Source organism: Phycodurus eques, chromosome 17 (assembly GCF_024500275.1).
Source record: "Phycodurus eques isolate BA_2022a chromosome 17, UOR_Pequ_1.1, whole genome shotgun sequence".
NCBI lineage: Eukaryota > Metazoa > Chordata > Actinopteri > Syngnathiformes > Syngnathidae > Phycodurus > Phycodurus eques.
This window is the reverse complement of record NC_084541.1, coordinates 12,071,511-12,097,702: the sequence shown is the minus strand read 5'-3', so window position 1 is coordinate 12,097,702 and position 26,192 is coordinate 12,071,511. Positions and strand designations below refer to the sequence as shown.

Below are 26,192 nucleotides of genomic sequence, written 5' to 3'. Positions count from 1 at the left end.
CAGACTGGGCCGAAGGTTCACCTTCCAACAAGACAATGACCCAAAGTACACCACTAAAATAACGAAGGAGCGGCTTCAGAACAACTTTCGATCTGGGGCGCACAAATCTTTCCCCGTTGACTCTGGTTAAAAACGTCATGTCCCGGCAGATTCTATGCACTCAGCGCTTTGTCAACCTCCAGTCAAATCAAGCTTGGCAAAATTCACTCGCTATCTGTTGTAATTCAGATTAATTTCAAGTTTTACATCTCCTTGTTAATGCAGCCCTATGGGGGGCACAAGCCAGTACAAACTGTAGGCCGGTCCCAAGCCCGGATAAATGCAGAGGGTTGCGTCAGGAAGGGCATCCGGCTTAAAACTTTGCCAAACAAATATAAGCGTTGATCCAAAGAATTCCATACCGGATCGGTCGTGCCCCGGTTGAACAACGTCCGCCACCGAACCCGCAGGGCGCCGTTGGAAATTCAGTTACTGTGGGTCGAAGTCGAAGAAGAAGAGGTGGAAAGCGGGTTCTTCGGCAGAAAGAGAAGAGGAAAGCACAGAGCCTAGAACTGAATGTGGGGACTTTGAATGTTGGGACTATGACAGGAAAATCTCGGGAGTTGGTTGACATGATGATTAGGAGAAAGGTTGATATATTGTGTGTCCAGGAGACCAGGTGGAAAGGCAGTAAGGCTAGAAGTTTAGGGGCAGGGTTTAAATTATTTTACCATGGTGTAGATGGGTAGAGAAATGGACTCTGGGTTATTTTAAAAGAAGAGTTGGATAAGAATGTCTTTGAGGTGAAAAGAGTATCAGATCGAGTGATGAGGCTGAAACTTGAAATTGAGGGTGTTATGTATAATGTGATTAGTGGCTATGCCCCACAGGTAGGATCTGACCTAGAGGTGAAAGAGAAATTCTGGAAGGAGCTAGACGAAGTCATTCTGAGCATCCCTGACAGAGAGAGAGTCGTGATTGGTGCAGATTGTAATGGACATGTTGGTGAAGGAAATAGGGCTCATGGGTAAGTACGGCATCCAGGAAAGGAACTTGGAGGGACAGATGGTGGTAGACTTTGCAAAAAGGATGCAAATGGCTGAAGTGAACACTTTTTTCCAGAAGAGGCAGGAACATAGGGTGACCTACAAGAGCGGAGGTAGAAGCACGCAGGTGGATTACATCTTGTGCAGACGATGTAATCTGAAGGAGGTTACCGACTGTAAGGTGGCGGTAGGGGAGAGTGTGGCTAGACAGCATAGGATGGTGGTGTGTAAGATGACTCTGGTGGTGGGGAGGAAGATTAATAAGACAAAGGCAGAGCAGAGAACCATGTAGTGGAAGCTGAGACAGGACGAGTGTTGTGCAGCTTTTCTGGAAGAGGTGAGACAGGCTCTCGATGGACAGGAGGAGCTTCCAGAAGACTGGACCACTACAGCCAAGGTGATCAGAGAGGCAGGCAGGAGAGTACTTGGTGTATCTTCTGGCAGGAAAGGAGAGAAGGAGACTTGGTGGTGGAACCTCACAGTACAGGAAATCATACAAGGAAAAAGGTTAGCTAAGAAGAAGTGGGACACTGAGAAGACAGAGGAGAGGCGAAAGGAATACATTGAGATGCGACATAGGGCAAAGGTAGAGGTGGCAAAGGCCAAACAAGAGGCATATGATGACATGTATGGCAGGTTGGACACTAAAGAAGGAGAAAAGGATCTATACAGGCTGGCCAGACAGAGGGATAGAGATGGGAAGGTTGTGCAGCAGGTTAGGGTGATTAAGGATAGAGATGGAAATATGTTGACTGGTGCCAGTAGTGTGCTAGCTAGATGAAAAGAATACTTCGAGAAGTTGATGAATGAGGAAAATGAGAGAGAAAGGGGAGTAGAAGAGGCAAGTGTGGTGGACCAGGAAGTGGCAATGATTAGTAAGGGGGAAGTTAGAAAGGCATTAAAGAGGATGAAAAATGGAAAGGCAGTTGGTCCTGATGACATTCCTGTGGAGGTATGGAAGCATCTAGGAGAGGTGGCTGTGGAGTTTTTGACCAGCTTGTTCAATAGAATTCTAGCGCATGAGAAGATACCTGAGAAATGGAGGAAAAGTGTGCTGGTGCCCATTTTTAAGAACAAGGATGATGTGCAGAGCTGTGGGAACTATAGAGGAATAAAGTTGATGAGCCACACAATGAAGTTATGGGAAAGAGTAGTGGAGGCTAGACTCAGGACAGAAGTGAGTATTTGCGAGCAACAGTATGGTTCCATGCCTAGAAAGAGTACCACATATGCATTATTTGCCTTGAGGATGTTAATGGAAAAGTACAGAGAAGGTCCGAAGGAGCTACATTGTGTCTTTGTGGATCTAGAGATAGCCTATGACAGAGTACCCAGAGAGGAACTGTGGTACTGCATGCAGAAGTCTGGAGTGGCAGAGAAGTATGTTAGAATAATACAGGACATGTACGAGGGCAGCAGAACAGTGGTGACGAATTTAAGGTGGAGGTGGGACTGCATCAGGGATCAGCCCTGAGCCCCTTCCTGTTTGCAGTGGTGATGGATAGACTGACAGATGAGGTTAGACTGGAATCCCCGTGGACCATGATGTTTGCAGATGACATTGTGATCTGCAGTGAAAGCAGGGAGCAGGTGGACGAACAGTTAGAAAGATGGAGGAATGCACTGGAAAGCAGAGGAATGAAGATTAGCCGAAGTAAAACAGAATATATGTGCATGAATGAGAGGAGTGGTGGGGGAAGAGTGAGGCTACAGCGAGAAGAGATAGCAAGGGTGGAGGACTTTAAATACTTGGGGTCAACAGTCCAAAGCAATGGTGAGTGTGGTCAGGAAGTGAAGAAACGGGTCCAAGCAGGTTGGAGCGGGTGGAGGAAGGTGTCTGGTGTGTTATGTGACAGAAGAGTCTCTGCTAGGATGAAGGGCAAAGTATATAAAACAGTGGTGAGGCCAGCCATGATGTATGGATTAGAGACAGTGGCACTGAAGAGACAACAGGAAGCAGAGCTGGAGGTGGCGGAAATGAAGACGTTGAGGTTCGCTCTCGGAGTGACCAGGTTGGATAAAATTAGAAATGAGCTCATCAGAGGAACAGCCAAGGTTAGATGTTTAGGAGACAAAGTCAGAGAGAGCAGACTTGGATGGTTTGAGAGGGGAAGAGGAGAAATAGTGTGTATAGTGAAATGGCAGAAGTGAAATAGTGAGTATATTGGTAGAAGGATGATGAGGATGGAGCTGCCAGGCAAGAGAGCTAGAGGAAGACCAAAGAGAAGGTTGATGGATGTCGTGAGGGAAGACATGAGGGCAGTTGGTGTTCGAGAGGATGCAGGAGAAAGGTTGACGCGCTGTGGCGACCCCTAAAGGGACAAGCCGAAAGGAAAAGAAGAAGACATCTCCTTGTAACCGCTGCAATTTTGAAGGTTATGCTTGCTACCCTTGGTTGCTAGCTTACGCTCATAGTTATTCATTCTCAGTTAATCACTATTATGGTCATTACAAAGCTTTGTAAATATGACTAAAATGTTGGTTGCCACAGTGTGGAGACTCATCAGTCATCTCTGTTGTTTTTCATTTGATTTGTATTTACTGTATGGGGTCATTCTACAAATTCTTCATTCTTACCCAGCTTTTTTGGAATGTGTTGCAGCCATAAAATTCTAAGTTAATGATTATTTGCTAAAAACAATAAAGTTTATCAGTTTGAACATTAAATATCTTTGTAGTGTATTCAATTAAATATAGGTTGAACATGATTTGCAAATCATTGTATTCAGTTTTTATTTGTTTAACACAACGTCCCAACGTCATTGGAATTGGGGTTATAGTTATTAAGCATAATACTTTAAAAAATAAGTTTCCAAAAAATAGCTGTCCCTTGATTTCATGTCACTATTTGTAAAAATCTTTAACACCATTCAATTTAATAAAAAATATACATTAAGCTGCACTTTATGTTGCTTTATAATGCTATTTAACTGTTATAAGACTCTTATTTAAAAAGCGGTGCAACCCCCCCGCCCATGAAATCACTATTCCTAAAGCCATATTCATAGAATGACTCGATTGCCCTACAAGTGTTTTTTGTATATTTACTTTAATACTGACTTTACTACTTTGGCATATGGTAGTAATAGACTATGGCACGTTCTCACCCCAAAATGTGGGTTACCTCTCTTTGTATATGCCCCCCCCCCCCCCCCAAAAAAGAAACTGAGGTGTAAAAAGATGAGACAACAACAGTTTTAAGATGGTATTTCCTGGAATGCTTTTGCTTTGCTTTTTTTCTTCTTCAAAACTTGCCAATATGATTTTTTTTTTTTTTTTATCTTTTAAATGCCCCCCCAAGATCAAATTGTATTTTTTTCTTTTTTCCCCCCCCTTTTCATTTTTTTCTCCCCCAAGCAGCCCATTCCTTGTCTTTATTGGCAAAAGCAAACATGCTTGTAAATTAGAAATCCATCTTTTTACGAGCAAAATGACATGAAAAATACATCATCGTCATCATCCACATCCTGTAAATATAAACAGTAACAAATCCAAAACTATTATCCGATAAACTTACAATTTTTTTTTTTTAACACTACGGTGTATTAGCAAACACACACGAGTACAAAAAAAAAAAAAGTGGGATAGAGAGCAACTTCTCTGAATATACAAGAAACCAGTTACTTTGTCCTTTTTAAAACCAACAGAGAACTTATTATGGACTTGTGAGAAAAGTAATCTAGGCGCGAAGATGACTCCAAAGGACACAGTGAGTGTATTTACATGCAGGAAAAGTTCAATAAATATTCTTTTGGTTTTAGTTTTTTACTCCCCCAAAAATGAATGCAATCAAGCAACTCCACATCAGGGTGCGTGTAAACATTACTATGTGGATTACGGTTGAATTTTGATACAGTATAAAGCAGGAAACTAGAAATAAATCTTTAAGGGGGAACGATTTAATGAAACAGGATCATGTTTTCCCTCCCCCAGATTAAAATGACAGAAAACTGAAATGCAAATGTTTTTAAGCAAATGTACAAAATTTACACAAAAACAAAGAAAAAGTGAACCACATCTTGTAAAAAATTCCGCCGAGGGGCTGACGGGTGTAAGGCAAAGAAAGAAATTCCATTATAATTCTCTAGATGTTAAAATCAACTGCTTTTTTTTTTTTTTTTTTTTTTTACATTCAAACATCTGTCTATCGATATTTAGGAATGACTGGCTCGTCTTTTTGTTTGCTTGAGAAGCAGAGTGGAAATTAAAAAGAAATGTGATATATTTACAGTAAATGACCACAAGGTGATTTTCCTATTAGTTTTTAGAAAGTCCTCAAAGGGCCATACTAAATGAATGAATGGAAGCATTTGTGGGTTCAATGTATTTTCATTTCTGAATCCAATTGTTGCCGAGCTAGAGCAGGTAAGAGGCAAAGAAATAAATTATTGTGGTCATTTAACTGAGACTGCATTGCCCCCCCCCCCCAAAAAAAACAATTTTAAATACAGTTATGTATAAAAATAGCTTTTCACAGTAGATGCAAATGTTGTGCATTACCGACAGTAAAGTAAGCACATTTAAACTATCTTGGAGAACTGAACCTTCGCCTTTCTCAGCAAAAGTGAGATCGTTTTGTTGAGTGGGGGGAAACCCGAGAAAACCAAACTTCTGTTAGTCTTAAAATGACTTTGTTGAAAATTCTAAGAAAAAAGGGGGGTCCTTCCGTGTTATCCGCAACGGCGATTTTTTTCGCTGTCGTAAGGACGCCTTCATCGTCTCCAAGATCGGCTTTCATACTTGTCGTCTTCGTCATCGTCCTCTTCCTCTTCTTCCTCCTCGCCGGGCACATAGGAGCGACCTTCCTTCTGCTGATAAAAGGACACCGAACAACATTAGTACTTTCTTCAGATTTGGACGCCTTTTCCACCATAGTAACAAAGGGGAACTGCAAAAAACACGCCGCGTCTAACGCATCGGTCAAAACGACTTTTCCGAACACTCTAGTGACAATTTTTTTTTTTTAAAGTGGCTAGCGACTGAGCCATACAGTTTCAAGGCTCACTTGTCAAGTCAAGTATATTTGTATAGCCCTTAATCACAAAATAGTCTCAAAGGGCTTCACAGGCCCACAGTTGGCAATGATTGACGACATCTAAAGCCCCCAATCAGGCAAGGAAAAACTCAAAACCCCATTTTGGGAAAAAGCAACCTTGAGAAGGGACCGCAGATGGAGGAGATAAATGCCACTAATCTGTTCCAGCTAACGAAATAAAAATCACCAACAAATTTTTTTTGAAAAATACCACTCTATAGTGTTAACACACAGTAATAGCACAATTAAAAAGAGGGTAACAAATTAATCAGTTTGTGCAATAGTCGTGCAGCTTTTTCAGGTGTGCGTGTCTTGGCCACCAGGGGGGCAGTATAATACATCATTCATCCATTTTCTATACCGCTTATACAAGGAGACGGGCACAACTGCTCACCAAGCTGCAGCAATATGAGTAATTTTTCCCACAGGATAAAGAATATATGCCTGTGAGTATTGTTATACTGTCTGTCTGCATGTATTGTGGCCCTGTTTGTTCAAATATCTGTTGTTTAAAGGGTTATAACACGGCAACATCCTTGCTAATCATTAGCTTGTCTATGGGTTTTGGGATTGTTAGCATTATGCTAGCAGACTTTATCAAAGCAAAGTTACCTTTTTTTTTTAATATGCATACATGTAATTCTATTTGTCGTATTTTTAGTTTGATAGTAAAATTAAACTGGGAGCGCTATTAACCAGCTTGAAGCCTCTTTTTTTGTAAGGATTGTTCACTATCGCATCTGCGGAAGTCGATGTAAGTTAATACCGGTGGAAATACTTGCTGGGGGGGGGGGTAAATAAATAAAAGCTTGTTTGACAACAGGAGAAATAAAGCAAATCCCACTCAAACTAAACAAAACTTTTTTGAATAATGTCATTGGCATTTACTTTTTCTATAAGCAAGAGGCGGAGGGGGTGATTACAATCGGAAATCGGATTTTCTATTTTAAGCAGCATAACGTGGCAGCTAGGAAAAGTAACCACAGAACTGTATATTGAATTTTCACCTCTTTACATTCTTTCCTATGGAACGACTAAACCGGCTTGACAGTATGAATTGTGATCAAGGTTGATTTACGCATCGAGTCATATTCTTGGAAAGACGATCCCTCCCAATGTCTTGTGACATAATGGGGTACGTAGGTCACAAGACCTACGAGACTGTGGCCTCAAAAGCTTTGCGCTAAAGCGTCCGGGAGAGGATTCCTCGTGACAGTTGTGTCGCTTCCCTCAGGAGGTCAAAGACGCTCCCTTGCTGCGAGGAGCTCAGACAAAAATTTTACTGAGAGCTTCGGCGTGTTTAAAAATTGAAGAGCGCTGCGGCGAGGCAGAGAGTCGAACCTGCCAATAACAACCGAAACATTCCAAAGTTTCCCCCCCACTTCAAAGTTGCCTGGCACATGGACTTCCTGTCTGGTTTGGAGGTAGGTATGTCTAAAAGTATTACTTTGGCGCCGTCTTGTAGCATCTTGGTACCAAGGAACTATGATGAAGTGAGTTGAGGAGCTTCATTCAGACAAATGTAGTGCTTTGTCGCAATTTTCCCCAGCAATAACTTGCTTTAACTTCTGCAGAAACAATAGAAATAAAGATTTTTTTCATTACAGATAATGTGAAACTATGCCATTACTTTTGGAAAAATGTCCCTTTTGTCAAAACATGTAAGTAAACACGATTCTTCATAAAAAAAAAAAGTTCATTAAACATAAAAAAAGGAATCTAATTGCATTATTTAGCTAGCCCATATGTCTGTTGAAAGCTCTCACTTTTCACACACACCTTTTGCTTTTCAATTACACTTTTCACTCTCAGACTTTTCAGTCTTTTCTCATCTGTGTAAGCAAACGCAAAATATTCGCAGCTTGGAAGCACGTATCTCAGGGAAAACGTTGCCAACATCTTGATAAATCCTTACGTTTGCTACGTATACTGTAAATGGGCACCGTGTCTTCAGCAATGCTCAGTGCGACTGACTTTGTGACTGCTTCTTTCTTGTCACACGGAAAACAAATGATTCCGAGCATGTTGTCTGTTTCTTAGCAGGAATTCAATTCACTAGCTGCTATTTTGAAAAATAGTCCCTCTCCCTAGATGGGTCAGAAAATGTCGCTAAATATGGCGACCAAATCGCTAAGTTGCCAAAGCTGACTAACGCTTTTTGTAAACCAGCTCCTTTCTTTCACAGCCATGTTGTTTGTCAGTAGAAGCAGCGCACATCCGTGTACGTAACTTTTGAACTACAAAAGTTGCTATAAAAAAAAAATCATCTTGACATATAAACTTGACTAAACGTATTACGGTAAGTTTAATATGGAGCATTAAAGTTGTTTCAAGTGGTTGAATGCAATTGTTAGTTGGGACACATGGTTATATTCAACTACACACAACATATGCCACTGAGGTTGAACAACTACATGCCGCTAAAGTGAGCATTAGTGTCTGGTGGTACCGTGTTGTTGTCGTCTTTGGACTCCTCCTCCTCAGGCTCTGTGGTGACAGAGGGCGTTTTAGGCTTGTGCCAGGAAATTTGCAACACGCGACCTTTGAACTTGGCTCCCTGGTTGGCTGCCTAGACGATGCCAGTGGGAAAATAATGTAAGGTTTAGATCATGTGCTCTCAAACTGGGCTCAACCAGCAATAGTGGGGTCCACAAAAAAAATAAAAATTAAAAAATAAAATTAAAGCATTACATTACAGTATGTCATAAAAATAATGCACACCTACAGATGGACAGAGTTCATATTGGTGGTTAGGGAATAACACGGCTTACATTCTCGGCTTCGCTCCGAGTCTTGAAGGTCATGACGACACTGGTGGCGTCCTGGTCACTGAGATCCTCTAGATCACCAAATTTCTAAGAATCCGAAAAAAAAAAGCTTAAAGGCTTGACAGTGCAACTAACTGTCAGCATTTAAAGAGAACACTTGTGTTGTGTTCTCACCACAAAGTGTGACATGAGCTCCTCCTTCTCCTCCTGAGTGACCCCCACGATAGACAGAGCTCTGGGCCGGTGGTCCACCACCATGCGGTTTACAGAACCGCTGCGGCCCCTCGCGCGAATGGCGCCTGCTTCCGGCGGAACCTTCCCCCGGCCGCGGCCTCGACACGTCGGGGATCGCAGGATGCCAAGTTGTGTTGCCTGGACGGAGGGCACGACAAAACAAAAGACAGAATTTAAAGCATGGGTGGGGAACCTACAACCCTCGAGATATGGAAAACGTTTCTCGTGATATACATGCTTACCAAAGGTCATGTTACAAAATAAAAGTAGTTTTTAGAAATGGTTCAAACCCCGTGGTTCCAATTTGGTATTAATAGGGCAAAATCTTTAGGACGAGTTCAGCTTTGAAGGAGTCATGGAATTTCCAAAATGGCTGCTTCAAAACAAAACGGCAGACTTCCTGAGTCCTTTCCAGCATGGGTTTTAGAGACCAAATTTCATATTGTGAAGTAGGGATGGAGAAGTACCCATACCAGTTAAAACACATTCAGTGCCATTGACGGGTCTTAAATTCAAATATCCATGTTAACATGGAGGACTGCCAGTGAATGTTAAGATATCGGGTACTTGTTAAGGTTGATGATACCAGCCACCGATATGGAAGACAAAAAATAAATTGACGTTGACTAAGTCATCCTCGCCAGTAGTTGGCGCTAGACAGCGGTGTTTTGACACATTGGTGAATCATCACGTTTGTCAGAAAGAAAGAAAGAGGTCTTTTGTTCACAATTATGTTATTGTGTATATTGAAATTTTATGTATCAAAAGTACTAATGGTATCGGTGAGTACTCAAGAGTGTACTCCTTACTGACATCGGTCTAATAAAAGTTATTAGTTTTTTTTTTAGGTTTAACGGTTAGTCATTAAACTTGACTGCCATGCTATACGCACATGCAATGATAAAAAATCCTTTTGTTTTACAATTTAGCCCCCCTTTTCTCTCTCGTAAAAAGTAAAAAGTTTGGACACTCTCCCTAATGCTATTGAATGAGAAGGTAGCAATCAGAAGAACTTTTGTTTTTTTGTAGGAGTTCTGGAAAGGGCCAAAATGGGCACTTCAAAACAAAATCTTTTCAGACGAAGTTTGAAGACCGTGAGGCCTGTCTTATCAATGCTCAGAAGATAATAAACATTTTCAATTGTATTATATTTTTAATACATTTAGCCCTTAAAATAGTTCCTTTGACTCGCTTTCTCTCCGTCATCCCCTCACTTTTCAATTAGACGTCCTGTCTCACATCTCTGAAGTTTACTTCCTCACCTCTCCTAAACCTTAACTTCCATTTGGTCCTCTCTACTCACTTTTCACTCTCCTGCCTGTGATTTTCGTACCCGATGGCTTAAACTTTAATGAGATGGCCTCCATCGGTGCGAGAGAGCGTTGAGTGTCTGATTGGGCTTCGTTAGCATTTAGCTCTTCCTCTGGGCTTGCTAAAGTGGCAGCGCTTTTAAATGTGCACGGGGAGGATTGGCTTGGGCTGAGCGGGGGTAATGCATTTTTTAACCAGTAGCTAATTTAGAACCCACAGGGAAGGAGGGATGGGGTTGGGTAGACATGTTCGGCAGGGTGTTACTATCAAAAGCTGTGTTCCTATTCGGCGGACGTTGTGACACAACAAGCCTCCTCTGTGTTGTGTTTCAGCGGGACAGCACATGTCGGGACAGTGTGATGTTGGGATAACTGAGTGCATCCTTAAGATGGATCTTAGCAGCGAACCTTTTTCCTATCAGGGGCCATTTTTGTTTGTCTCCTATTACGACTGATGAGCTTAAACTCAAAAAGACACAAACCCCATTTATTAACACCTATTAAATATAGTGCAGTTATTGGTTCTTCATGTGCATTGTGCGCATTGGCTTTTTTTCTACTTCTAGATAAGCCGTGCTGATTGACACTTGATTTTATTAATCACGAGTACCAGAAACTTTTAGTACACCTCTGCTAAACGTGTGAAAAACAAACACATTCTAGCTCCATTCCAGTAGGTGGAAGTAGAAAGACTTACATACAGGCAAGGTATGGCCAATCAAAACAAGAGTATGCAAAGAGTTGTAAACTTTTCAAATGTGACGGGTGAAATAAAATGCAATAGTTCCAATGTAAATAACTGCAGACCCTGCCTAAAGGTTTCTGAAAGCTTGGAATGGACTTCCCTCAAGTGCGGACTCTTTCAGGGCTAACTAGCACTGCAGAACCTTGCTCCAAATATGAGGAACTTTTGAAATGTACTACACAGCCATCTCCCCTGAGTCGAGACTCTTTTAGGGGTAGATATTAGCATTGAAGAGCCAAGTTGCTGAATCTTAAGGGTAAATAGCACTGCAAACCTCACCACCAAAGAGCTTGAACCCTGCCTAGGTACTACCCCCAAGGAGGGATTTAAAAATATTACCCCTCCCTTTAAAGATTCATGTGACGTAAACAATGGTCCTCAGAAGGTTCCTAGTTCCGGTGGAAAGCTCCTACGGTTGAAATGCGAGGATGGTGTCCAAATAATATTTTACCTCCTTCTGTAGCTGGCCCAGTTTTCTCTTGAGATCTGTCGTGTCTTCTCCAGAGCTTAGCTTCTTGTGGAAATCCAACTCAGCATCCAGCAGCTCCTTCTGGGCCTGCACGCGAGAAGTGAACCAAAATACAGAGTGATGAAACATTTTATTTAACTTGAAGCTGTACTATCCATCCATCCATTTTCTGAGCCGCTTCTCCTCACTAGGGTCGCGGGCGTGCTGGAGCCTATCCAGCTGTCATCGGGCAGGAGGCGGGGTACACCCTGAACTGGTTGCCAGCCAATCGCAGGGCACATACAAACAAACAACCATTCACACTCACAGTCACACCTATGGGCAATTTAGAGTCACCAATTAATGCATGTTTTTGGGATGTGGGAGGAAACCGGAGTGCCCGGAGAAAACCCACGCAGGCACGGGGAGAACATGCAAACGCCACACAGGTGGGACCGGGTATTGAACCCGGGTCCTCAGAACTGTGAGGCTGACGCTCTAACCAGTCGTCCACCGTGCCGCAAGCTGTACTATGTTAGCATGTTTCTGCCTCCTTCGTCAGGGACTATTTGGAGTGCTTTAATTTCACAGAAGTCGAACTGCGAAACTTCTAACACTCTGCAGGGGCCCCGAACTCACGTCGGTCTTTGTCTTGGGCTGGTTGTGATTGGCCTTGGAGACCTGGGAGGCCGGATTCATTTCATTCTGGAGCTGGGCTATCTTTTCAGTCAGTTCCTTCAGTGTCTTCATGATGTTGGCTCTTTCCTCTGGTTTCATCCCCCTGTTCTTCTCCAGACGGTTAATCAGCGCCTGATAAGATATGGACACACAACATTCAACAAGATGAAAACGTATGTGGGCGGGAGCTTGTCAGTGCCAAACCACCCCGCCATGTCACTTGCTACATCTAATTATTGTGTGAGTTGGGTGAACTTAGTCATATTGCCGTCATACAGTATAGGGGCATATTAAGAAAATAATTATACACATCAAAAAAGCCTTCATCGTTGCCTTTAATTTATGGTGTGACTTTGATGTGGGTTTGTTGCGAATAGATTTTTGCAGCAACATATGATGCCTTGTTTTGCACTTTGGCTAGATAAAGATAAAGGAATATATGATGCTTTGGTTTGAAGTGGCAAGAGCCAAAGAAGCAACACATCAACAAAAGAAGCAACATATCATGCTTTGAGTGGGACTGACAAGATAGACTGCGAGCAACATACTTTTCATGCCTTGGTTTCAATATGGCAAGATAAAAAGATGAAAACATATCATGCCTTGGTGTGCACAAGTAATTCTCACCTTCTGACACTCAATCTGTGTCTTTAACATTTCTTGCTTCTTCTTTCGCAAGTCATGCTGTAGTTTTAACGCTTCCTGAATAAAAACAAACGGCATAAAATATTAAATTGGGAAGGTAAGTTACAGCGAATTAGGGCATTTTACAGACAGACAGATACAAACGGCCTCAATGCCATCACATCACCCTCAAAATGCGTATTAAAAGATTAAGCAACATGGGGAACATGCCTGTTTCTTCTTCAGGGCTTCCTGTGCTTCCAGCGCTTTCGCCGTTTTCCCAAGGCACTTGGAGGACGACTTGAGCGGGTTGGAAGCGTAGGGGCCCTTCTGGGTGTTTGTCAGCGTCGGCGCCACCTAAGTGCCACGCACAGCGAGATGAGAGAGCAACACATTTAGGTCATCACATGGATCTGGGAGATTGTGCACAACCATGACTTCACTTATAAACGCTGTTTTCGTAAAACTTTTCTGAACGCATACAAATGATTATTATTGACTTTGTTTTGTACTTGACCAAAACATTCAAGAACATGTATTCCTAAACTTAATCTGTAAGTACTTCAAATTCACAAAGCATACACAGGTGAATATTTTCCTATCGGGAGCCAATTCAGTTTTCATTAAGTGCTCCGTGTGCCACACAGTACTAAGTCAATGAAAGTGATCAACCATATATAGTAAATATTATGAGCATTTGTGATTTAATCGTTTTTGGGCTTTTTAATAACATTTCTCCGTTAAACAGGCATTCAACCAGTCTCCCACTTAACACGGAGCTAAAAAAGGGGTAATTATAGTTGCATTATACTGTAATGAATATAAACAGGGGTCACACATGCACGGAGGTAAAGACGTACATTGCCAGCTTCTGCACTGGGGTTCAGGTTGTCAGGCGTGCTCGTGGGGCCTACCGGCGCTGGCGACCGATGCTTGTTCAGCACGTAAGTGGCAGGATTGTGCTGCTTCATACCCTGCAAAACAAACAAATATTTAAGATGGGTAGTTTGTGTATGTAAAACCAGTACAATAATACAGTGGTACCTTGACTGAGTTTAATTAATGGACCAAGCTTATAACTGTGCTTACAACACAAAGAGAAGAAAAAAAAAAGACCATGCAGTGGCTTGTAACTCAAAACTGTAAATCAAGCTACCGCGGTGTTTTAATTCCTTCACACGGCTTTACCTGCGGCCCGAGGTTGGGAGCGGACCCGGCCACCTGGCTCCCCGTGCCCTGCTCCAGCTGGTGAATCCCCGGCATGCTGAACTTGCGATGCCAGCGCATGTTGATGAAGCGGTTGTTTAGCACCGCCTCCACGGAGTACATGGCCCGACGGGCTTCTTCGTTGGATGTGAACTGGATCAACGCCACCTCTGGGTCGCCGCCGAACACCACCTGGGTGTATGAAATCAAATCCCAAATAAGGATTTTTCAGCCTTGGTGGATGTCTGCTCTCTATTTCAGGTGTTTTCATTATTATTATTCTTTGAAAAGCCAGTACCAAAATCTCATTCTTTTTATTTATCCTGCTTAAGATGTTACCTGAATGTTCACAATGGTCCCAAACTTGCTGAAGTGCTCATTGAGCTTGGTGATGGTGTTGAGCTCAGGCGGGATATTGCGCACCTCCAGCTTGGTGTTCACGTGGAAGTTCCTCTTTGGGAAGCTGCCTTTGTTGTTGAAGTTTGGCCTGAAACAAGTGAGAAGTACTAAGTGATGCAACAGATACTGGCAAAGTTCTTAGTTACCTGTGTAAACTGTGGAAAGAAAGTCATTTATGTTTCGGGTATAGTGCCTTTGGGTTTTGAAATACAACAATCAATGTGATTGAACTGGGACAGTTTCAGCTTGAATTCAACATTTCACAAAAATAAGATGTTAACATTAAGGATTTATCAAAAGTGACATAACTCCCACTATAATCATTACATTTAATACTTCGCAGAAACTCTTCGAGGACTGCAGGCAGACAGAAAAAGAATATCCTTATTTAGTGGCCTGATTCCAAGATGCCTGAACCATGCTTTTCAGTAATTGAGGAAAAAAGGCAGTTAAGACCCACAAAGCAGCAGTAAGTGAAGGCCTGACAAAGCTTCTCAATGAATCGGAATTAATGATTTTTTTTCATTCAAATTTTGAAAATGATGACTATATTTACAATTATGTCACCTTGTTTCAATACTTTTGAGTCCCTAATAATGGAGGTAGGCCTACGTCACACACATAAAATTTGTAAATTCCTAAATGGTTGATGCCATTACCACAAATCTTCAGTCACATGTTGATTGTCTTATTGCATGCATAAAGGGTATAGTGTATAAAGGCAAAAACTCCTCTGAGTAATACTTATGGACCCCTTGGCAACTTTATTAACCCAAATGAACTTCACAGCATTACAACTGAGCTAAATTTTAGAGAAACAAAAGGACTTTTGGGTAAAACCCTTTAATTCTTACTTCTGCATCCAGGGTTTTTTAGCCGTGGGTCCCTCAGCTATCATACAGCCCATGGGTCTCTTCCTGTTGTGCTGCTCGGAGTTGAAACAGGACATGTTGCTTCCCAGTGTGCTGGCGGGAGTTGCGGGCTCCGTCTGGATCACTATGTTAGCAGCTGAGGGGACGGAAAGAAATATAATCTCATTTCACATGCTTTTCCTTCTAGTACTTTCTATTGTGAAGGAATTAGAGCACTGAGAAGGTCAATATTTGAACTGATACCTCTGGAGCCTTGTCCGTCATTGGACGTGAGGCCAATGAGGTTGGGGCGCTGCGTCTGCACTCTGGGAATGAATTGGCGATACTGGTTGCGACCTGCACCAGTCAGTCCTGGCGATTCTGGGTTATAGCCCTCTGGATCGTAGTTATCTGAGATTACAAAAAGGTGTTTTGAATAACTAAAAAGAGATTTTGATGCATGTAAATACACTGCGTGGAATTCAACGCCAGTCTTGGCCATACATATATCCATACATCCATTTCCTATAGAGTTAGTCCTCATTGAGGTCTCAGGTATGCTGGAGCCTATCCCAGCTGACTTTCAATAAGAGGCAGGGTACTTGTCAGCAGCCACACATAGAGACAAACAACCATTCACACCCACATTTACTGTACACCTATGGACAATGTAGAGTTTTCAATGAAGCTAACATCATAATTTTGGAATTTCGGAGAAAAGCAGCATACCCACGCAAGTACCAGGATAACATGCAAACTCCACACAAGAAAACCGTAGCTGATATTCAAACCCAGAACCTTAGAACTTTAAGGCAGATGTAGCCATACATCTATATTGTGATAATTATCATTTAAATTAAACTTAACATAATGAATAGGACTGAAATGCTGACAAACATGTCATTGCTGTCCAATGAAAAGCTCTCCAAATTTTGCGATGTTAAATAATAAAAAATATAATTGTGGTACACAAGGAAAAAAAAAAAAAAAAAAAAAACCTCTTGGAGATGCATGCTTTTCATTGGACAGTAACAATATGCATGCATGCTAAAAAAAAAATAAGACAATACATTCAACAACATGAAAATGAGTTTTACATCAGCTTTGTTTTTTAGTAGTCAAGTTGAATTAGGTTTTGCAGCTTGAAAATGAACTTAATTTATGTAGGAAGCAAGGCATTGCATTAAAGTTCTTTTACTTATTTATGAACAGAGACAAGAGGGATAACAATTTACTGAAACCAAAAAAAATGCCCATAAAATAAGTAGCACTGCCACTCTCTGGTCAACAGGCGACACTGCACCTTGCCGACAACGCCAACAAAAAACACAAATCACGAAGAGAAAAAAAATATATATGCAAGTGAACATAATTGGGTAGTTTAGTGGAGTGGGCAAAATAAGAGATGAGTGGTGAAATCCCATGACGAGCATCCAATCTGCTTACATTCAGACTGGACATAACGGGGACGCAGCGACACCGACGAAGAGGAGGGAGGAGGCAGAGGAGGCAAAGGAAGAGGTGGCGGCAGCCTCACGCCGGGCGGTCCGACTGGAGGCGACGACGTGATCGCCGACTGGTGGTTGGGCGCTTCCATTCCACTGGTTGCGATCAGTGGAGGAGGTCCTGATGGAGACACAAGCCCAAGCTGATGTCTCATAACAGCAGGCCCTTCACACATCCGTGGGCGAGCTCTTAATTCATATATTCATTGGTTGCTTTTAATTGACAGTGAACACAGAATACAGGGGGGGGGGGGGCTCCTAGTTCTGCTCTTGTGTGCAGAATATACTAATTTACTGAGAAACATTTATTCATTACTTAACACTTAACTGGAAAAAAACACGATCAGTATTGTAGAATTGACCACCACACAAGATTCCTCCTAACTGAACATCACATGTGAGTATTCTCAACGACATTGGAGCAGAAAATGCAATACTTGATACCATATACGATCTGTACAGTATTAGAGGAGATATGCTAATGATAAGTACCATCATTCTTGACAGACAGACACAAATAGATACTCACCAGTCAACGAAAAGACGCCAGGTGGCGGTGGCTGGCCATAGGGCGGCATCGGTGGCGGCGGTATCCTGAGTGAGGGGGTTGGCTCGGTAATGGGCGGTGGCATGGGCAGCCCACCGGGGGGTATCACTGGCGGTGGCGGGAAAGGGATGATGTTTGGCAGATTGACGTCATCTACGATGAGAGGATCGTTGCCGTGGTCGAACGGGCACAGGTCACCGCGGACGCAAAATCCTTTTTCTGCATGGGGAGAGATCATGTCAGAAAGTTCTTGTTTGTCATATGAATCTACAAATAGAGTGTACCCCTGAATATTTGCGGTTCAAATAAAATCTTTTTGGGGGGGCGTCAATTACTTTTTATTTGTGGCAAGTCAGTCCCTAATCCTCACTAAAAGCGGAAGTTCACTGCACTTTGGAGCTAATTCTAAAACAAGATTTGGCCTCGTGGTGGTTGGGTTGAGAAACATGTTCAACAAAGACTTATGGTTCTAGGAGACTAAGCCAGACAGTATTTACTGCACGGTCTCATTAAGGGAACCGATCCCTTGTGGCAGAGTACTGTGACAGTGATAGCAGCAGGGGCCTTCAGGGGCGCTGGATATTTTAACTCCGCTTCCCTCTGGAGAGGTATGTTTGGGCCGGCCCCTTCCCCCTACACCCTCGACTGGGGACGATAGCCTGAGTGATCAACATTAGTGGTCATTAGTGATGACACTAAACACAATCATCAATAAGCCCTATGGGCAAACTACAACTGTGTTATTACAAAGCTAATGCACGTGTTTTAATCGACGCTGCACGTACAATATATAATACTAGAAAACCACAACAATATAATCATATAGTGGCCATGGGGTATTTACTTATTCAACTACATAGAGTATTAGGTGTCGATTAAAGGGATACGATCTTTATTCTCGGTGAGCCATTAATTTGTATAAGTACATTTATCTAATGACAAACAGTAGTATAAATATTTGACTTATTTATTCAATACACTAGGATTTATTTATTAGGATAAACATATACATCACATACGATAAAGGTATATTAAAACAAATTCAGATAATTGTGAAATGGTCAACTCAAATGTAAAACATCAGCTTTTCAGATGCCATGTCTGCTCTGCCAGGGTTAAAAATAGATAATATCCCACATTTTTTGTATATTTAATAAAATAATATAGTAAATTATATACGACTGTTTAAAAATTTAGGGTCCCTCGAATAATTTTATGTTACTAGTTCAAAAGTTTGGATGTCTCGCCTGTATTTCTGATTATCTTAATTGAAAAAAATGCTTTTCCTCTTTATTTATTAAAAAAAAAAAAAAAAAAGTACATTTCTACACTATTTCTAAGTGAACCCAAACTTTTTACTATTTTATTTCACATATCTTTCTCTTCTATCCTGTGTGTTTACTTTACTGAGGAGTCACAGTCAGACACATGTGCAAGACCACATGCGCACACACACAACAATAAATTAAGATTGTGATACTGTAACACATGGTGGTTATCAGTCATAGTACATTACTCCCACCTGTTATTTTTAAGTGGAAAGAAAGGAGGTCCTATTTGATGTGAAACCCTTTTTTAAGTTTATCATGCAATCTGGGATTTATCATCCTGTCTCGTAGAGCAGTGGCAACAATTTGAGGAAATATTTTTACGATAACTAGTTTACAGTTTCAATACATTCCTGATATTAACTCTAAATTATGAGAGGAGTAACTGTGTTTACCGTCGTAATCCCTGCATCGCTGCTTGCGTGAAGGGTTCTTATTGCTGAACGGCTTGCCGACGCCATCTTTCCTCGGTTTGCCATAGTAGCTGGACCAGCTGTCCGTGGTGCCGTCGGGCATGTGCGTGTGCGTCGCCAAGGGGATGCCGCCAGGTCCCGGACCGCCGGCGGTGGACGAGAAGGGATGCAGGGGGGTGGGCAGTAGAGGCGACATGAGCTGCGGAGGATGCTGGGGCCTGCCCGGCATGGACGAGTTGTAGCCGTCCGCGTCCTTCCTCTCCACCTCGAACTTTGACTTGAAGTCTGTCACAAACACAACAAAGTATCGCAACAGAACGCAGACAATCATACGTCACATCACACACACCAACCTTGAGGACAGTAAGGCACATTCCAGCCTGTGTGGCTAAATCCCCTATGAGGTACATGCAAAGCGGTCCACATTTTATCCTGACGATTACAACTTATACTGGCTCAAAAACAGCCTCGTCCTCTGCTGAGCTGCGGTTGTTGTTTCTCACCTCGTCCTCTGCTCTTCCCCCGGCTGCCACTCCTGCTCCGGCTCCGGCTGCGGCTGTTGCTCCTCCCGCGGGAGCTCCCTTTGCGACGTTCGTGACGCTCCCGCTCGCGGTGCAAGTCGCCGCCGCCGCCGCCACCGCTGCTCTTGCTGTGACGATCGAAGTCGCGCCTCTTGCGCTCGTCCCGCCTCCTGTCGTCGCGACTCCTGTGTGGTCGGAAACGGATATGATTGTTTTTGTTCATTCTTTTTGTTCAGTCGTAATGTTAAAGTGCAGGTTTACAAAGACAAATATATCCCACTTCTAACTATGATTGTGCATCTAGTTTACAATTACAAGTCCATCCATCCATCCATCTTCTACCGCTTATCCGAGGTCGGGTCGCGGGTGCAATAGCTTTAGCAGGGACGCCCAGACTTCCCTTTCCCCAGCCACTTCATCCATCTCTCTCCAGGCCAGCCGAAGGATGTAGTCTCTCCAGCGTGTCCTGGGTCGTCCCCGGGGTCTCCTCGCGGTGGAACGTGCCCGGAACACCTCACCAGGGAGGTGTCTGGGAGGCATCCAAATCAGATGCCCCAGCCACCTCATCTGGCTCCTCTCGATTTGAAGGAGCAACGGCTCTACTCTGAGATCCTCCCGGATGACCGAGCTTCTCGCCCTATCTCTAAGGGAGAGCCCGGACACCCTGCGGAGGAAACTCATTTCGGCCGCTTGTATCCGGGATCTCGTTCTTTCGGTCACGACCCACAGCTCGTGACCATAGGTGAGGGTCGGAATGTAGATCGACCGGTAAATCGAGAGCTTCGCCTTTCAGCTTAGCTCCTTCTTTACCACAACGGATCGATAAAAAGTCCACATCACTGCAGACGCTGCACCGATCTGCCTGTCGATCTCCCGTTCCATTCTTCCCTCACTCGTGAATAAGACCCCAAGATACTTGAACTCCTCCACTTGGGGCAGGATCTCATCCAAGACCTGGAGAGGGCACGCCACCCTTTTCCGACTGAGGACCATGGTCTCAGATTTGGAGGTGCTGATTCTCATCCCAGACGCTTCACACTCGGCTGCGAACTGCTCCAATGAGAGTTGGAGGTCACGGCTTGATGAAGTTCTTCTCCAGACGAGGCCACCAAACTGGACCCCCTCTACGCCTCGGCTGCGCCTAGAAATTCTGTCCATAAAAGTTATGAACAGAATCGGTGACAAAGGGCAGCCTTGGCGGAGTCCAACCCTCACCGGAAACGAGTCCGACTTACTGCCGGATATGCGGACCAAACTCTGACTCCGGTCGTACAGGGACCGAACAGCCCGTATCAGGGGGTTCGGTACCCCATACTCCCGAAGCACCCCCCACAGGGCCACCCGAGGGACACGGTCGAACGCCTTCTCCAAGTCCACAAAACACATGTAGACTGGTTGGGCGAACTCCCATGCACCCTCGAGGACCCTGCCAAAGGTGTAGAGCTGGTCCACTTTTACACAGCCAGGACGAAAACCACACTGCTCTTCCTGAATCTGGGATTCAACTTCCCGACGGACTCTCCTCTCCAGCACACCTGAATAGACCTTACCAGGGAGGCTGAGGAGTGTGATCCCCCTGTAGTTGGAACACACCCTCCGGTCCCCCTTCTTAAAAAGGGGGACCACCACCCCAGTCTGCCAATCCAGAGGCACTGTCCCCGATATCCACGCGATGTCGCAGAGGCGTGTCAACCAGGACAGCCCTACAACATCCAGAGCCTTGAGGAACTCCGGGCGAATCTCATCCACCCCCGGGGCCCTGCCACCGAGGAGCTTTTTAACCACCTCGGTGACCTCAACCCGAGAGATAGGAGAGCCCGCCTCAGAGAACCCAGACTTTGCTCCCTCATGGGAAGGCGTGTCGGTGGAATTGAGGAGGTCTTCGAAGTATTCTCCCCACCGGCTCACAACGTCCCGAGTCGAGGTCAGCACCGCCCCATCCCCACTATACACAGTGTTGATGGTGCACTGCTTTCCCCTCCTGAGACGTCGGATGGTGGACCAGAACTTCCTCAAAGCCGTCCGGAAGTCTTTCTCCATGGCCTCACCGAACTCCTCCCATGCACGAGTTTTTGCTTCAGCGACCACCAAAGCTGCATTCCGCTTGGCCAGCCGGTACCCATCAGCTGCCTCAGGAGTCCCACAGGCCAAAAAGGCCCATTAGGACTCCTTCAGCTTGACGGCATCCCTCACCGTTGGTGTCCACCAACGGGTTCGGGGATTGCCACCACGACAGGCACCGACCACCAAATACAAATACAAGTGCATCTCAATAAATTGGAATATTTATTTAAATAGTTCAATTCCAGTATTGTATCGAATATTATACAGATTACATTTATAGGAAAGACTTTTCCTACCTAATTTGTACGTTCCAAAGTATTTTTGATTATGTAATATTCAAATTTCTTGAGATGGTAAATTTGGGGCTTTGTTAGCTGTAAGCTATAATCCTTAAAACTATAAAAATAAAATAAATAAAATAATGAAATAGTTCACTATGTGCAGTGAATCTACCGCATATGATTTTCACTTTTTGAATTGAACTACTGAGATAAATTACGTTTTCCAGCATACTGTAAACTATTGACATTATATATGTGCCTGTAGTGGTACCTAAGTTTCAGTTTAAAATTAATTGGGGGAAAAAAAAAAAGTTTTATAGCTGTCTAATTAATAGCTCTTTTTTCCCCAGAATGTTATATGGTAATAAATACTATGTTGGATAGTTACGTATTGTTTAAATACCAAACATGAGACACCCATACTTACTGTAATAAATCAGGGGTCCTCAATGGGCAGTTTATATAAATAAACCCTTTCAATTTAACCAGCACAACTTTTTGGAGACACAATCATCTTATTTAATAGAAGTAAACAAACACAGGAAATAAGCAGAGAAATGTCCAACATTTTATTTCTGTCTGCACACACTGCATGTTTTATTTTCAGTTGGAAAGCCATTATTATTGGAAGAGACTGTTACAATTTATACTTTGTCTAAAATGTAAGCATTTTAATTAAAAGAATTTATATAAAATAAAATAAATATAGGATGTCTGACTAAAGTAATTAAATCAATTCTAGTGGAACCCTACAGAATTCAATAGACAGGTAAGTAGAATGTTTTGCAGAAGATTAACAAAATTGTATTTTCCGTAATGTTACAGACTCGGATTTGTTAGAAACAAGAGTCCATGCAAGTATATTAAATTAAGTGTAGGACCAAGCCCTCAAGCAACCATGTGACCACATAACAACAATATAATACTAGCAGTTCGAGATTAAAGTTGTCAAGGTCATGGTAGCACAACCTTTTTTGTTTGAATAGTGTAGTTACGCACGTAATAGGAGCAAAAATCAAACCTGGACTCGTTGAAGTCGGAGCGGTTTCTCAGAGGACTTCTCCTGCGCCTGTTTTCTCTCTCCTCCTCTGGAGCCTCAATCTTCCAACAACAAAAAAAGCAATTATCTCACATGGCATGTTTAGAAAATAGAAGCAGAGAAACTCGGATTCCTTCTTACATCCAATGCATCTGATTTGGCTGGTGGAAGGTTAACAACTTCTTTTGGAACTTCCTTGGCAATGGGGTTCCCCTGGTAGTTCTTGCTTGTCAGACATTCAAAAAGTTTATCCACAAAGCCTATAGTCTCTGGAATGACACGATAAATACATGATTAGTTTAAGCATTCATTATTCTCTATTTTGCATATTAGCAGCAATAAATGCTGATGTCTTATGAGCACGCTCATTCTCCATTGCCAAAGTAATTGTCCGTAAAATTCCAACCCATCCAAAGCACTGTAAACAGACTACCCTGTAAACAGACTACCGCCCATTAAAACTAGTCCAGTAAATTAATATTATTTATTCATTTCCAAGAGGCAATGAAGAAATCATATTGACACATTTATCAAGTTTAAAACACTGGCATGATTTTAATTTATTATATTCGGCAGCGTTAGGAAGTGACACCTTTTTGCAGGAAGACGTCGAGCTGATCGGCACAAAGTGCTCTGAGCTCCTTCTCCGGTTTGTCCTTCTTCACCAGAGCCACAACGTAATTGGCCAACGCAGAGGGGTCAGCATCACATCTGCAAATAAAGAAATAAAGGAAGTCTTGATTTAAGATCCTCAAAAGTACTTGGGTCCTTGTGACACCATAGTAAAACAATGTGTCAGAAATGTGTTTCAAATATGTACTAATTGAGTTCAACTTTTTAAAATAAACAAATAATGTTTCATTAGTTATTTTAGCTCAGTGTGAAAACTAAATGTTAATAGTTAGAAGACTATATATAGAATTGTATATTTTTTAAAACTTAACAGTCAAGACTGAATGACAAATCAGTGATTCGGTGGGTACTCGATGGGGCCAGTGGATCACCCTGGATCCGTCGGTGTGGGAGGTGTCCTCAGCCCCCGCGGTGCAGGCACAGCAATTACGGGACACATCTGACGGTTATTGTGCATGCGAAACGGTGTCAATTCACCTGCATGTGTCCGCAGACACACACCCCTGGGATTTATTTGCTGGGTATGGGGCCACTCACTCATTGCAACAAAACTTATAACTATGCGAATTTCTTTGGTATTCCCTCACTTACACTCTGGTCCTACAGATGTTTATAATTTACATAGCCACTCCCAACACAGTTCAGTTGTACAGCCCTGTCCACGACCCCTGTCCTGCATGTTTCCCCTCCTGTCCCTGTCCTGTCCTGTCCAATCCTTCCCTCACAGGGTATAGCACTACTGACCCATACAACACTCAAATCTAATGTGTAATTGTACTAGTTATATAACGCTTTACCTTCCTCATTTTGTTTACAGCAAGTGCTTTGTCGTTTGTCATCTTCTTTTCCTATATTATATAGTTACCCTTTCACTCATCTTTGTTTTTTTTCTGTTACTCCCCTTTAAAAACTCTTTTCAACTGAACGACTATAATTCTCAAGAAGATATCCATCAGAATATCCGCAGCTTAAAAAGGACACTGTGACACAGTAAAACTGTTTTGGCATAAAAGGCGTACAGAGCTTCCTTTCTGCTTGACATAACAGCTGAACAGGACAAAAAAAAATAAAAAAATAAAAAAAATTAAATCAGTGATTCCTAACCACCGCGCCATGAGAGATCATGAGATGTGCTGCGGGAAATGATCCAATTTCACGTAATAGGTTCCAATGTTGTTATTCATTTTCTGCAAATAATGCATATTTGTTCATCTATCAATGCCAGAGGAATATAGTGACAGGTAGAATAATTAAATGTGCTTTTACTAGATAGCAGATGGTACACTTTACCTGTGCATCCACCAGTTATCACTCATAAAACAGAATAATAGCTTTCACAAAGCTAAATTTGTGAGTAAATTAATCTGAGATCATGAGTATTTCAGTGTACTGTAACACTTTTTTTGTTTGTGACATTTTCGTTTGGTGGTGTACCGTGAAATCTTTCAAATGTAAAATACTTACCTTGGCTCGATAAATGTTTGGAAACACAATGATGTTCTGGGCCTAGAATTTTAGTCAAAAAGCAGAATGTTTGCTAGATATAATGTTGTGTGTGTACCTAAGGTTGTGGCAGGTGAATTACAAGACAGCCTGTATGAAAACACCAGCATCTTTAACACATTCACTGCCATTGACGGCTTTAGAAGTCAAATATCCATGTTAACTGGGAAGGCTGGCAGTGAATGAGTTAAACACTTTATGGCAACTTATCTGCATGCCATCCTGTTATTTAAAAAACAAAAGTGCAATTTAAACAAGTTTTCCACGGGGGAGGGATGGTAACTATGGTAACCTTCATTTCAAGCGTCTACTGTCAATGGTGTTTACACATTTTGGATTGAGTTGAAGAGCCCAAGAGAGCTTCTAGAAATGCAAACAGGAGGGTGCACGCTGTGTTGCAGCTTGGAGGCGTGCTACAGAATAAAGTTATTTCTAATCAAGTTCAATCATTTCTACGTCCAGCCATAACGCGCAACATAGTGAGCATGTTATTTTCGAATAAAGGGAGGGGGGGGGACCAAACAGTTTTCTTTTCCCGTCAATAGCTACCGATCGGCCACGGTGGTCAGCTTCTAGCCATTCCCCCCCCCCCTCATTGACGCTAACCCACTAGCCAACTACGTAGCATGCGAGCTAAATGACATTTCAATTCAAACACCTACATTGGTTCTAGGAGTTTCGCCAGCCACGACTTGAGGGCGTCCACATTCTCTATAATCATCGTGAGGAAGACGATAATGCGCTTTATAAAATGAAACGGAGCCCCAATACGCCTGCTTTCATCGTCTATAAATTTAAGAAGCTTTCGGGGCCTTCTGTCGTTCTCCACTGGTGGCAGGTCGCATCGAAGCACTTTACGGCATGGTAACTGACTCGAGGTGTCGTAAACGTCAAAACATGTCTTTAGCCAACCATAAATCGCTGAAATATTCCCAGAAGCCTTGAAGTCTTTTATATATATATATATATATATATATATATATATATATATATATATATATATATATATGAAATAAAAAAACATTTTGCTTGTTT

At 42.6% G+C, this 26,192-nt stretch overlaps 1 protein-coding gene across 1 annotated transcript; it reads right to left on the bottom strand.

Moving 5' to 3' along the window:
- Nucleotides 1-4,377: 4,377 nt before the first annotated feature.
- Nucleotides 4,378-25,998, bottom strand: rbm27 (RNA binding motif protein 27). Its single transcript, XM_061703013.1, has 21 exons — nucleotides 25,820-25,998; nucleotides 23,614-23,732; nucleotides 23,163-23,290; nucleotides 23,004-23,083; nucleotides 19,620-19,822; nucleotides 19,099-19,401; nucleotides 17,358-17,594; nucleotides 16,770-16,949; nucleotides 15,588-15,734; nucleotides 15,327-15,480; nucleotides 14,413-14,560; nucleotides 14,056-14,265; nucleotides 13,728-13,841; nucleotides 13,099-13,224; nucleotides 12,871-12,945; nucleotides 12,205-12,375; nucleotides 11,569-11,673; nucleotides 9,003-9,200; nucleotides 8,832-8,915; nucleotides 8,510-8,629; nucleotides 4,378-5,836 (listed from the first exon to the last, which is right to left on the bottom strand). Exons 1-21 carry the CDS (start codon nucleotides 25,876-25,878, stop codon nucleotides 5,738-5,740), a joined length of 3,060 nt encoding a protein of 1,019 aa, XP_061558997.1. The 5' UTR covers nucleotides 25,879-25,998; the 3' UTR covers nucleotides 4,378-5,737.
- Between the last annotated feature and the right edge of the window lie 194 nt (nucleotides 25,999-26,192).

Bases quoted from the DNA above. Each gene is read 5' to 3' on its own strand.
- rbm27 (XM_061703013.1), bottom strand. From the start codon at position 25,878: ATGATTATAGAGAATGTGGACGCCCTCAAGTCGTGGCTGGCGAAACTC. The intron at 12,376-12,870 runs GTGAGAATTACT...ATATCTTATCAG, and splicing joins CACAGATTGAGTGTCAGAAG to GCGCTGATTAACCGTCTGGA. The intron at 5,837-8,509 runs GTACCACCAGAC...TCCTTTTATCAG, and splicing joins CCAAAGACGACAACAACACG to CAGAAGGAAGGTCGCTCCTA.